At 44.5% G+C, this 14,476-nt stretch overlaps 1 protein-coding gene across 4 annotated transcripts in view; it reads left to right on the top strand.

The window, feature by feature from the left end:
* Nucleotides 1–7,051: 7,051 nt before the first annotated feature.
* acap2 (ArfGAP with coiled-coil, ankyrin repeat and PH domains 2) overlaps nucleotides 7,052–14,476 on the top strand; it is a 103,068-nt gene continuing 95,643 nt past the window's right edge. For 3 of the 4 annotated variants that reach the window (XM_033031329.1, XM_033031330.1, XM_033031328.1), the window contains exon 1: nucleotides 7,064–7,231. In XM_033031329.1, coding sequence (XP_032887220.1) covers nucleotides 7,179–7,231 — 53 coding nt within the window. In that variant the 5' untranslated portion in view covers nucleotides 7,064–7,178. Of the gene's footprint in view, nucleotides 7,232–14,476 lie in introns of all 4 variants that reach the window. The other variant, XM_033031331.1, reaches the window with a different exon arrangement.

Raw genomic sequence — 14,476 nt, 5'->3', positions numbered from 1 at the left:
GATTTTATTGTCTTCATTTTATGGTACACAATGATAAAAATGTGAATATTTTTGATGTGATTGTAGTAAAATACTCTTCAGTGGGATATGACTGCAGAAGATGGATTTTATGTAGAACTTCATTAAGTTTTTAATGTTAAATCTTTGGAAGTAAGTGGTCACTAAATTATGTGAATACAAACATCTATCTAATTTTGATTATATAGGAATTTGCAATCTGATCAAAAATGTGCACAAAATTGTCAAAGATTAGAAAAACCAAGGAAGAGTCGGTACTAAATTACTTTGTTCATTTTAAATTAATGACCTTTTGGTGCTTTCAATGTAAAAGGTTTGGTAGAATTTGTCATTAAGACCAGAAATAATTTTATTTGTGCATACATTTTTAATGTAATCTTATGGTTTCATAAATTAATAGAACTCTGTAAAATATAAGATTTTAATATATAAGATTGTACAGATTTGATTTTAATTGGGTTCTGACGGGGAAACTGATTTCACCTGGCCTTTGTAGCTGCAACACCAGATAGTAGTGGCAGGGATCAACCTTGCACGATGACATTGACAACTCTGGGCAGGCTCTTTCCCGCTGCCCTAAGTTCAGGTAGTCATGTGATTCAGAGCGCAGATAATTTACACATGAAGTTTGTTTCTGTAAATAAAACATTAAATTCTGTAATGTGAATTGCACTCATTCCAAGACAACATAGCTACTGGATAAGCTGAAGAATGATAGAATTGGACATGTAGATCAATACAATTTAAAATAATCACCCAGCCAAATTTAATTTCAATCTATCTGAAATGGCCATTTATTGACATGAAGTATGTTCGTTGTTACTCAATCAAAATCAGTTCAACTATCTGGTTATGTTTTAAATGGTTCATATATAATGTTTTACTACAAATCGCTGCTAATTTGTTAAATTATCTTTCTTTTTACTACTTAACAATTTAGTAATGCAGAAAAAATATCCTAGCTTGGTTCAGGATTACTACCAAACCAAAGTTGACACAATGTTGTATTGGAACATAATGGGGGGAGAAGGCCAAACACTTGGTCAAACATTTAAGTGGAACACGAGTCAGCAGCTTAGGGAGAGAGTTCCAAAGCTTGGCAAGTGGGGGAAGTCTATGTGTCAATTTCATTTGGATAATGTTTGGGAAGCAGATTTGGTGGATGGGGGTTTTTTAGAGGATTATACGGCCAATGGTTGGGGAGGGGGAGGGAGGGGTAAGACCCTCAAAATTATATAGCAAGGGAAAGGATTTAAAGATTGCTTACAGAGCATGTATAACTCAACTCAGAAGGATGATTAATGAATGCGATGATGAAAGTTAAGATATGAATGGCAAAAATTTGGATACCTCAAGCTTTTGGTGAGTAGAATAAAATAAACTAGTCTTGTGTCGTTAGGAAGTAGTCAAGTCTAAAAGTATTTAGGACGTGGATGAGAGTTTTACCAACAGATGTGCTGAGCTGGGGGATGCGGTTCGGTGAATGGTGAAACAATTTGCCTCATTTTCTGACATGCAAGGGAGAGCGATGGATATGGTACTGAACCGAGATTGTGATGAGAACAGAAGATAATGACTTCATTCTTCCCCATATTTGGCCATTTCTGCTCATTTACACATATTATTGGATGAGCAGAAAGATGACAGAACAGTGGATGAGCCATTACAGACAAGGGGGAAGTCAAACTAATTGTCGTTCCCTCGCCATGGATTTCAACCATGGCAAAGTTTAACACTTTCAAAAGTTGTTCTGATATCAAATCTTGTAAACCGGCAAACTAGAGGTTCAGGGAAGAAAACACAGCAAATACATGTTCCCCTCCCCCCCAACTTTTACCCCAACAGTAAATGTAAACATTTGCTTATGTTCATAATCTGCATTTTTGTCTTAAAGCCTTTCTGCTATTCTACAATTATTTTTGCCTGTTTACTCTATCTAAAATCACTTTTAAAATTCTTCACATTTTCTGTACAATTCATAATCCCATCCAATTTTGTGTCATTGCAAACTAAAATATTTAGTGATTCTCTTATCCAAACCATAGAATGTGTATGTGGAAATAAAGAACTACAGATGCTGGTTTATAACAAAAATAGACACAAAGTGGTGGAGTAACTTATCTCTGGAGAACATGGATGGGTGTTGATTCGGGTTCAGATTCTTCTTCGGACTGCTAGACTACGGCGCCTGGTGGTCTCTCAGGTGGTCTCCCGTCTAAGTAGTAACCAGGCCTGAGCCTATTTAACTTACGACATCAAACAGGATTAGGCATTTTCAGGCTAGAATGGGCGTAGGCGTAGTCTGAAGAAAGGTCCCGACCCGAAACAACACCTATCCATGTTGTCCCGAGATGCTGCATGACCCGCTGAGTTACTCCAGCACTCTGAAACGTCACCTATCCATGTTGTCCAGAGATGCTGCCTGACCGGCTGAGTTACTCCAGCACTTTGTCTCTGTCATAGTACAGGTGTATTTATATTCAGACTAGCTGCAGATCAAACATTGCCTGCCTCCCCAATAAACACACATTCATTCCTACTGTTTCCTTCTTTCAATCAATGTTCAATCCTTGTCAATGCATTACCGAATACAATGTTATAATTTTGAATACTAACGATTAATGTTGAATGTTATCAAAAGCTTTCTGAAAATCCATGCGCACCAACTTGAAATATCCAACCTCTCTGGCTTGAGGTGGGTCTAATGGAGCCTGACCTACTTAAACGACTGCAGGAGACTATGCGGTCGCCACATGTTCGCGGGTGGCTGCCTTCATGGTCGAGAGGAGTTACCGCATTCTGGGAACTAGTCGCGGCCTCATTATGGTTGCCGCAAATTTTTCAACATGTTGAAAAATTTGCGGCGACCAGAATGAAGCCGCCATAGATAGTAGCGAGAATTCTCGTGCCGTAGGTGCAGTTGTAGTGGGTTGCCAGGAGGTCAAAGGTTCTGGTAGGTTCTCTAAAGTTGTAGCCGGTGCTGACAGATGAATTTCATTGGCTCATTGGGGAAAAAAAACGTAAGCAGTTTTCAGAACCAAGGATAACCGACCGGTAATGTTAATGTCAGCCGAGCTTCACAGCCGTGTATCTTTGGCTTCTGAAAAGTTGTCTCCACTTCTTCTCTCCCCCCCCCCCCCCCCTCTTTTAAAGGACTTGCGTGACCCTTTCCGTACACTGTGCTTTCACCGTCAGAATTACAGCGATAACCTTCCTGTTCATCGTGGTGTGTGTGTGTATCACATTGGCTTAGCACCGTGTGAATTTCACTCAGACTGCGCTGTCCCCCGCCTGCATAGCGGGCTGGTGAAAAATCGACTAAGTGGGACAGGCCCATTCGTGTACAACTGCTGTTTTTTTATTTTTGTCTATTGCCCAAGCAGTTCCTGATGTGACTTGTACTAAATTTTGACTAATAACCTCTGAGGAAACTGCATTGGGATGATTCATCGTGTTGTATGTGCAATATAAACGTGCATTGCTGATGTAAATGTTATAATTTGGCCAAGGGAATGAAAAAGGGAATATTACTTTTATTGAAGACGGGTTTCGGCCCGAAACGTTGCCTATTTCCTTCGCTCCATAGATGCTGCCTCACTCGCTGAGTTTCTCCAGCATTTTTGTCTACCTTCGATTTTTCAGCATCTGCAGTTCCTTCTTAAACATATTACTTTATCCCCTTGTGCAACTTTCATTGCTAAAGATTTTAAACTTCTGGAAGATTCTTTACACATTGATTATTAATGTGTGGATTACAGTTACAAGAAGCAGAGTAGAATTATGTCCAAAGACTAAGAAACCATTCTGTGGTATGTCTGCAGTGGGGTGGGATAGATGTAAGCATTCTATTGGATTGACAGTCAGACTGCAACTGTATAGAATTCTGCAAGTCAAGCATGTTTGGAAAAAAATCAAGCATCGCAATACCAATCTGCAACCACTACTTGACCACATGAAATCCATGACGTGTCGTAATGTCCTGATGAATACATTTAGGCAGAGGAAATTTATATGCAGAGTTCATATTTATTTACAAATCAGCAGCCGTAACATGTCACATGCTGACTTTTCAGACGGCTGGTTTCACATTGTGGAGAGGCAAGTAGAACACATGACTACTGTCCAATGGGATTATAGCACCATGGATTCTGAGAATATGCTCATGTTTTAAGTACCAGTCAAATGACTATTTTACATTAGGCTCCTTATTTTTTGCTACTACAGATTGTTTTAATGTGCTCATGGTACTACTAAAGAGCAAAGTGAGTTTGCCCCGGGTTGTTTTAAGAATTATTTTGTCTTTAATCTGCACACCGAGAAGACGGGAAAAGCAGAAAGAACCAGAAATAAACCTCTGGCACTTCGGGTTCAAGAATATACTTAATATGTACAGCAAATGTAATCAATGCATCTTTCTCTACATTCATTGTATCATCAATTCAATAAGTTCTCTTCCAATGCATCAATATCACCCATGTTTCTGCCTTGGTGCACCCATGAAGTGTTTGAGAGGTTGTTACAAGGACCAGTGGTGGCTGGACACTAGACTGGTCCTCCCCTACAATGCCTGCAGTGGCTGCACTGAGCTCTCAAATGTCCCTCAGCACAGATTCCTGCTGCTTGGAATGTGCCAATTGGCAGCATTCACTTGTGGACATCTCCTTGCACTGGAAGACCACCAAGTTTCAGCTGACCCGAGGTGATCTCCCAGCAGCAGCAGCAGCAATATTTGTTTGGGTATGTGTCCCTGGTAACAATCCACGGATCACTCCTCTGACACTGCTGCTCAGGGTGAAACTAGACAAGGAACATTGAATCCCTTTCCACACCGCACTGGCAAACATACAGCTCATGAGCAAGTGGAAAGTTTGCTCATGTGGTTGTACAGGGTGTATGTCCCCATACTTGCATACCATTTTCCAACATGCATGAGCTGTACTGATCTTTCCAGATTGCGGTTTATTGTCTTGTAACCATTCCTGGACAGAAAAAAAGGTAGCAGCCTAACAAGGCACCTCTCCATGTCTGAAGAAGGGTCTGGACCCGAAACGTCACCCATTCCTTCTCTCCAGAGATGCCGCCTGTCCCGCTGAGTTACTCAAGCTTTTTGTGTCCGCCTATCCATGTTCTATAGAGATGCTGCCTGGTCCAGAGTTACTCCAGTACTTTGAGTATTTTTTTTGTAAACCAGTATCTACAGTTACTTGATTATACATTTCAGCATTGTTTAGGTTTCTAAAGATATGTCAGGTATTTTTTCCCCCACTAATAATGAGTACTAATAATGAGATTAGCAAGTTTGCTGATGATACAAAAGTGAGTGGATTTGCAGATAGTGAGGGTGGTTGTGAACGAATACAGCAGGATCTGGATTAATTGGTCAGGTGGGCAGAGGAAAGGTTGATGGAATTTAACACAGGGAAGTGTGAGGTGTTCCATTTTGGGACGTCGAACAAGGGCAGGACCTACACAGTGAATGGTCGGCTTCTGGGGAATGTTGTAGGATCTAGGAGTGCAGGTGCATGGTTCCTTGAAGGTTGAGTTGCAGGTAGATAAGGTGGTCAAAAAGGCTTATGGCACATTGGCCTTCATTAGTCAGAGTATAGAAGTTGGGAGGTCATGTTGCAGTTGTATAAGACGTTGGTGAGAGCATTTAGAATATTGTTTAAGAAGTAACTGCAGATGCTGGAAAATCGAAGGTAGACAAAAATGCTGGAGAAACTCAGTGGGTGGGGCAGCATCTATGGAGGGAAGGAAATAAGCAACGTTTCGGGCCGAAACCCTTCTTCAGACTGAAGAACTGACTGAACTTCAGTCTGAATTTCAGACTGAAGAAGGGTATCGACCCGAAACATTGCCTATTTCCTTCCCTCCGTAGATGCTGCCTCACCCGCTGAGGTTCTCCTGCATTTTTGTCTACTTTAGAATATTACGTTCAGTTCTGGGCACCACGTTATAAGAAAAATATTGTCAAGCTTGAAAGGGTTCAGAAGAGATTTACGAGGATGTTGCCGTGACTTTGTCTTTCTTTGTGAACCGCTATTCCTTGTGTCTTTATTTGTCGATGTGACCTGCTGCTTTTTTCACTTATTACCGATTGGATCATTTTTACCATTTCAAGATCAACTTTTTCAGTTTGTGGAGTTTTCTAATCATGCAAAATCAAACATCGGTTGTTGTGCAGTTCAAAGGTATTGACGTGAAACGCCAGCTCTGTAATTCTCTCCTCACAGACCTACCCGGTCGACAGAGCAGTTCCAGTTTTGACTGTTTTTGCGGCAGTTTAAAAAAAAAATGCTTTGAGATCAAACTTTCCCACGTCAAGATGTTTGATACAAGTACACACAGCAGATGGCGATCTCAGTCACTTTCAACTTAATTTTGGTTGTTAGTTGGCTGTCACTCCTATTAAATAATTTGCATCGATGCCTATTCCTTGCCAATAACCATGTTTCAGCGTCAGTTGTGTTGCAAAAACGGGGATGCAACGTGATACTGCCGTTCATGGTGAAGCGAGGGTTCCTATACAAATTACACCTGGACTGGAGACACTAGCCACTGGAGTTGGAGACAATCGCCACGAGATAGTGGACACTGGTACGAGCTGAAGAATACACTGGAGACAGTGGGTACTGGAGGCACTGGAGCTTGAGACATGGCAGTGGTGACACTGGAGATAGTGAAAACTGGCACTTGAGTCAGTGGACACTGGAGTTGGACACCGATACTGGAGCCACAGACGCTAGTACTGACAGTGCTGGAGCCACAGACACTGGTACTGACAGTGCTGGAGCTGGAGCCACATACACTGGTACTGACAGTGTTGGAGCTGCAGACACTTGTACTGACAGTGTTGGAGCCGCAGACACTGGTACTGACAGTGTTGGAGCCACTGGGTGTGCACTTGGCTCCGCCCCGCCCTGTCCCCAGGCACCGTGCACCCAAACCTGCTGCCGCCCAGAGCCCGCCCCCACCACGGGATTGGCTGGAGAGGAGGCGGGGCGGCGCTGATTGGCCGGGCGGGCTGTCCATCACACGGCGAGAGGGCAGGGTTGGTTGCGCTGGAAGGGACGGGGCATCGGACCCGCGCACACACACACACGCCCCGCAAACTCGGACCCGCTCACACGCCCAGGCCCTGATCCCCCCGCCCGCCTGCCATGAAGCTGATGGTGGATTTCGAGGAGTGTCTGAAGGACTCGCCGCGCTTCAGGTAGGCCGTGTCCGCGCCCCGGAGCCTTGGGCGGGCGGTTGGCCACCGTCCCCGGAGCCCAGGCCCCGGCTCCTCCCGCCCTCACCCACCGCCGCCCGGGCTTCAGGTCAATGGGTGTTTATAACGGCCGCCGCTTCGGTCTTGGTGGCGAGTGACGGGATCTAGGCGGCCCGGCTCCTTGCCCTGCCCAGGATCTACGGCATGTGTCCAGTCTATGCCCCGTGTCCAGTCTATGCCCCGCCTCCAGTCGATGCCCCGCATCCAGTCGAGTCCCAGTGTCCAGTCTAGTCCCAGTGTCCAGTCTATGCCCCGGGTCCAGTCTATGCCCCGCATCCAGTCGAGTCCCAGTGTCCAGTCTAGTCCCAGTGTCCAGTCTATGCCCCGCGTCCAGTCTATGCCCCGCGTCCAGTCTAGTCTCTGCGTCCAGTCTAGTCTCTGCGTCCAGTCTATGCCCTGTGTCCAGTCTAGTCCCTGTGTCCAGTCTATGCCCTGTGTCCCGCCTATGCCTGTCCACTCTAGTCCCTGTGCCCAGTCTATGCTCTGCGCCCAGCCCTTGCTTTCTCCAGTGGGCACCTTTAGCCCTGGTGTCTGAGGAGCAGACGCCAGCATCTCATCGGTCTACAGTTATTTGACAATCTAACTTTTATCCCGGAACTGGACCAGTTTGTCCGTTGGATCCATTATTGTCACCAATTTCAAGCGGCTGAAATCATGCATTAAAATACTGTAGAATCGAATAGTTCCTTTTGTATCAACATAAGATTTTACATCTTTGCGGAAATTATGTTCCGATTTCTAGTCAGTCTAAACATGTGTATGGGACTCGACCCGAATATTAATGGGTCTCGACCCGAAACGTTGCCTACTCCTTTTCTCTATAGATGCTGCCTCACCCCCTGAGTTTCTCCAGCATTTTTTGTTTATTTTGAATGTTTTATGAATGTTAGCTTTATTAAATCCTGTAAATCAAGGTCTCTCTTAACCTCGTTCAGTGTGAAGGTCGGTGTGAAGGACAGTGACTTGTGTCTGTTCAGACCTGTGTATGGCCTGTGTCTGTCATGTTTGACTGATTGAACTCAGTGCTGGTTGGCAGTGAATTTGATGACTGAAAGTGAGGTGGAGGCAGACTTGTATTTTCAGTGGTTCTTACTCGTTCACAAACTATCAATTACATAAAACCTCAGAAAAATGTTTTGATTTGTGAAGATGCATTTCGACTAGAATACTAGTGTTTACATTCCATACAAGCCAATAGTTTTAACCATAACAACTCTGTCCTTTTGTTTAATCTACTATTCCTTCATTCGCATATTGTGTAATTTTAATTGACAAATTAGATTTCTTTTATGTAAATTTGACACCCCATGTTCTGCAGAGCCAAATCCCATAAATTCTTATGTTGCATAAGTAGTTAATTTCTTTGGCAGAGTTGTACATAATTGAAACAGGTCCTATGCCTCACTGTGTCTACGCTGACCATCATAACATCTATACTAATCCCACTTGGCTTTATTAATTTTGTATTTCTCTATCCTATGCTCATTCACCTGTCCAGGTGCCTCTTAAACATTTTTACTGTTCCCTTATCAACCCTCGTGGTCATATCTTCATGAAACACTGAAATTCATGAAATATGATTTCCAATGTACAAAGCCATGTTGACTATTCCTAATCATTTCTCGTCTTTCCAAATGAAAATAAATCCTGTCTCTCAGAGTCTCTTCCAATAGCTTCCCCGTCACGAGCTTGTAGTTCTCTGGCTAGTTCCTGCTGCCTGTTCATCGTGGCTAACAAAGATGTAAACAGCTCTGGAGGTGCCTCAGCAACCTCAACCTTTGCTTCCCATTACCCTGCTGGACAGGCCCTGGAGATTTAGTCACCTTTATGCATTTCAAGACCTCCAACACCACCTCCTTTGTAATGTTGAAGTGTGCCAGGATGTCACTGTTCCCTCCCGTGAATTACTATCTCCCTTGTCCTTCTCCATGGTACATGTAGATGAGAAGTATTCATTTAAGACCGTGTCCATTTCCTGTGGATCCAGGTGCAGCACTTTCTCCCAATTTACCCGTTTACTTTTAACATATTTATAGAATTCCCTTTTTGCCATCCCAACTTCCTCAGTAAACGTATTCCGACACCCCTTATGCTTCTCAATGGACTCACTGGCTGGTTCCTAGCTGTTTATACCTGGTGCATGCCTCCTTTTTCTTGACCAGACTCTTGTTCAGTGTAAAGGTCAGGACAGTGATATGTGTCTGTTTAGTACTGCACATGGCCTGTCTACCTGTGATGTTTGATTCTGAATTAAATCAGTGCTGGTTAGCTGTGAAAGTGAGGGGGAGGCTGAGACCTATTTTCTGTGGTTCTTCATCTTTTAAATACAATGATCATACACGTATGCATTTTTATGAAAAATGCTTTCCTAACTTTGCCAGTCCAGACCTTCACTAACGGAGCATGTTAGCCCTAAACACTTTCAATCTCACTTTTCCAAAGCTCCTCTCTCTGCTTGAAAACAACCTCAGCAATCAACGTTAAGAACAATGGGGACCGGGCGTGGGGGACCGCCGTGAAGAACAATGGGGAACCGGCGTGCGGAGACCACCGTGATGGACGGTGGGAGAACAAAGGGGAGCTCGGTGTGGGGGAGAGGGGGCACTCTAGTTTAGAATCCTCTGCCTAGGGGATAAGCCCGCGTTTGTTCGTTCGTTGTTCTGGTTAAGGCTGTGCGCACAGCAGCCAGCCACCAGTCGCTTGTCTTTTTCTTTTTGTTTTCACTTTTAATTTAATTTTAATTTCAAGTTTTCACGTACCTTGTGTGTTGTGACTGTTGGCAGACCAATTTCCCTATGGGGATGAATAAAGTTCTATTGTATCGTATTGTAGAGAGCTCCTGTTGGATGCCATTTAAAAACTTCTTCACACTCCCCATCCGCATTAACTTAACACTTAAGGACCAGTCCTATTTATTTTTTTTGCAAACAAATACGATAATGGTGACTGGTCCCATAGTGCCTCAACAATGTCCCACTGTAGATATAATACCACAATCTCAGGTGGGTATCCATGCCCTGTACCTGTCAAACTCCTTGCAGTTCAGTCTAACAGGGAGAGACCTTCCTTGCTCCCTGCTCTGCCCCAGTGGGCCCTGCCTCCTGCTCTTGCTTTCTCAACCTCAATATTTGCTTCAACAATCTTATTTGATACATTACTACTTTGGGCAGCTGCTGCAGCAAAATTAATTTAGCTATATTTGCACTATCCAACTTTGGGTTTTAAAATTAGATGAAAATCCGGAGCCAACCTCTGGTCAAGTTTCTGCTTCACAGCGAAGCACACTTGGAATTGTGCAGCTTTGGTTAGACATAAACTTTGGTTCCGAAAGTAAAAGAGCATTGTTATTTCTGAGCTGTCTGCTCTGGAATATTTTGATGTCTTAAATTACAAAGTTTTAAAATTGGAAATATAGCCTCATAAACATCATCAACATTATTGAGTACGACAGTGATCGCAACTTTCACTGAAGTGTGGATGGCCATTGGCTCGCTAGGAGCTCATCCGCCCTTTGACAGGTCTTGTTTTTGGTCCTACTGGGGGTCCACAGCCCCCTCCTCCCCTGGCAGCCGACTATCCGACCATGGAGCAGGTAGCACGGGATTACGTGGTACCCGTGGCGGGGGGAACTCCACCCGACCTAACCTGACCCGACATAAACCAACTGGTTGAATTATTATTCAATCAAATATTTCAACTAACATCCTTCTTTACTATCTCCTACACAGGCCAATAAACTTTAATACATTGTTAGCACACTGTTATTTTTTAAATCAAGCGGTCTGATTTTTAATTTATGAGCTTGTTGCAATAAAGTTAAATACAAATTATATTTTTGAGATTTGGTTAATTATAAATAGATTTAATGTATGAGTAAATGGAGTAGCTTTATTTTCAGGCAAAATCTTAGTTAGGGAGTTGGGTAAAATTAAGTTGAGGATTTTATTTTATTCACTTCATAGAAAATGTAGCATTCATTTAATCTCTGGGAGCGCGATTTGCTTCCTTGACCTGTTGCATCCGGTTTGAGAATTCTACTTTCCGTTGTCCTGTTGGCTCACCAGTTTGAGAGTTTTTTCCCCAGAATCAATGATGTATGGCTTTGAACAAGCTTCAGGGTGGTATAGTTCACAGGTGCTTACTTCTCTTGTTCTTCCAGGTAGTAAGCTGGATATCTTGTACAGGGTGCATACTGCAGCTACCATTTACTGGTGAGCGAGTGGCTATTGAAGTTGTTCATTGGACTACTGATTACTTGGGCTGTTTCCCTCAGGATTCTTGAGCCTTGTTGGATCAAGGCTTGTGGTGCGAATCCCCTTGCACTTCTCAAGAAGGTGAGAGAGGAGCCACTTTCTCCAGAATGTTCTTTGATAATCGGATAGAAGTAAAATTATTTGACCTCACCAAGGGAATCAAACAACAGCAGAGTCTAAGTTCAGGGGAGTGAGACTTTTGGTCTTAATTACTGGCAATAATATTTAATTAGCTCTGCATCATCAAATAAGTTGTAGTAGAGGAACGTAACATTAGATTTATTTTAAAGGCAGCACTTCATCAGCTCTCTGTAATAACTCCGTTTCTACCTGCTGACTATGAATCACTTGAGGCAGTGGATCAGTTATCATTACAATGTCACCCTGTAACCAGGGAGAGGCCAGGCATATGCTTCATCTATAATGACTTGCTCATGTCCTGTTCTTTCAATAGCCATGTGTTTTTTATAAGTTGTGGCAACTTTGTGATGTACAGTGGGTCATTTTTATATTTTTTATGTTCTAGTGAAATCTAGCAATTTAAAAAAAAAAACCCTCTCCAGAGATCACTACAAAATACGTTGAAGTTGAGCTTTTTCTATTATTTCCCTGTCAAAAGTGTTTACTTGTCATATGTACTGCCAACAGAACAATGAAATTCTTACTTGTAACAAGTTTCTCTGTGACAGTCTTAAACATTAGCAGAGTTGTGAAATGACCGAGGAACTTAACATTTTTCACAATTTTCACAATTAAAATTGTTAGAAATGGTAATTTTATAAGATGTAATTTGTTTCATCTGCAAAGACCTGGTAGTATTTAGAAGATTTTCAGGATACCTGTAGTTGCTTTGCATCAACATTGATTGATGGGAATGCAGCATTTTGCTGGGAATGCCATGTCTTGGTTTTTTGCCTGTTGTCAGTGGCTGCCGATGTCCCAAGCATTTTGCGCAAGAACACCTGTGGCCCTGGCCATGACGTGTACCGCTTATCTCATGTTGTTGTGATACTTGTTATTTATATGGTTGGAAATGCATGCGTTTACTTACCAAAGGTTACTATACAATAAAAGCAGCAGGTCCGTTTGTAATGTTCTCAAAGTTAATTATTTTGTAAACTTGAATTACAGGTGCACAACCTTTTATCCGAAAGCCTTGGGACCAGACACTTTTTGTAATTCAGAATTTGTCGGCCTTCGGAATGGAAATTTTTTAGCGTAGATTTTAATGGCTGGCTCAGTGGTAGAGTGCTCGGCTCATATTCGCAAGGTCGCGAGTTTGCGCCTTGATCCCGGCAGTTACTCGGTGGCGAGTTTGAGTCTTCAATGTCGTTTTTTCTTGCAGAATAAATGTCTGTATGAAATACAGTGTGTTGAATGAATTCCTAAATTTGTAAATGTGCCCGCAGCATTGAATCACCTCTCGTACTCATGTCACCCTAGCGGGGCTACATGCCCTTAGGCGGCCTAGCTCGGGGATTCTTGAATCCCCGAGCTAGGTCGCGAGTTTTGCCTCGATCCTGGCAGTTACTCGGTCGCGAGTTTGAGTCTTCAATGTAGTTTTTTCTTGCAGAATAAATGTTTGTATGAAATGCAGTGTAGGAGAGGTGTACTGACTGTGTGGGCAGAACTTTGGAAGTGATTGCCCACCAGTCTAAAAAGCCGCTGTGTCTCCCTGTCCCTGGGATAGCAGGGGGCGATCAAACAGCACAATACCCCCCTCCCCCTCTAACTCCAGAGGAATCCGCTCCCCAATGGGCCGCTACGGCGACAAGTGGCAGTTTGCCCACAACCCGAGCTGCGCCCCCTCATCTGCCACCCCAAGAACAAGACGTACCTTGCACACCATCAGCTTCTGCCCCTACGTGTTCCTCTGGAGTTGGAGCGGGGCTGGGCTGGAGTTGCTGCTGGCTGTGGGTCTCTGGGATCTCTGTGCTTGCAGTGGGCCTGGGGGTCGGTGTCCCGTTGGTCCTGACGTCTCCGGCCACCCCCCTGGACTGGAGCTGAGACTGGGAACTGTACCGCCCTTGCCCCCTCCCTCTGCAACTGCAAACAACCCCACTCTCCTGCAAGGGCGGTACAGTTCCCGGAGGATGGCAGGTGGCCGGAGACGTCAGGACCAACAGGAACCCGCTCCCCGATGGGCCCCTACGACGCCCCGAGCTGCGCCCCGTCATCCGCAACCCAGGTTCCTCTGTAGTTGGAGCGGGGCTGGGCTGGGCTCTCCATGCTTGCAGTGGGCTTGGGGGTCGGTGTCCCGATGAGGGGGCGCAGCTCGGGGAACGGCTTCTGGTGGTCCTGACGTCTCCGGCCAGTTTGCAGTTTTCCTCTGGAGTTGGAACGGGGCTGGGCTGCTGCTGGCTGTGGGTCTCTGGGATCTCCGTGCTTGCAGTGGGCCTGGGGGTCAGTGTCCCGTTGGTCCTGACGTCTCCGGTGACTGGCACTGACCTGCTGGTATCGCCGACGTGAAGACAGTGCAAAGCCCCCGCGCCGGTGCAATGAGCGGGGAGCTGGAGAGGGGAGGGAAGGGGTCACACACATGGCCGGGAAGCAGAGGGGTATAGGTGGGGTGAAACTGAAGGGAGCGACAATCTGCTGCTGCCTGCCCGCTGAGTTAAAAAGTTCCCACGCAAGACTCACGATACACTGTGTATCGTGAGTCTACCGTGGGAACTTTTTAACTCAGTGGGCAGGCAGCAGCATATTGTCAATTATTAACCCTCCCGCGCAATATACCCTCACCTTCACTTTTATGAATGGGGATTTAGTTCCCCTTTCTTCGAGGACCGACCGGAGGTTCCGCTGTCACCTCTGCAGGCCGCCCTCGGTGAACGTTTTCAAGGACCTTTCTTCAAGGACCGAAAAAATGTCCGCTATTCGGAGGTTTTCGTTATTTGGATCTTCGGATAAAAGGTTGTGCACCTGTATTTTATTT

The sequence above is a fragment of the Amblyraja radiata genome, chromosome 13 (assembly GCF_010909765.2).
Source record: "Amblyraja radiata isolate CabotCenter1 chromosome 13, sAmbRad1.1.pri, whole genome shotgun sequence".
NCBI lineage: Eukaryota > Metazoa > Chordata > Chondrichthyes > Rajiformes > Rajidae > Amblyraja > Amblyraja radiata.
This window is presented reverse-complemented; position numbering and strand designations above follow the sequence as displayed.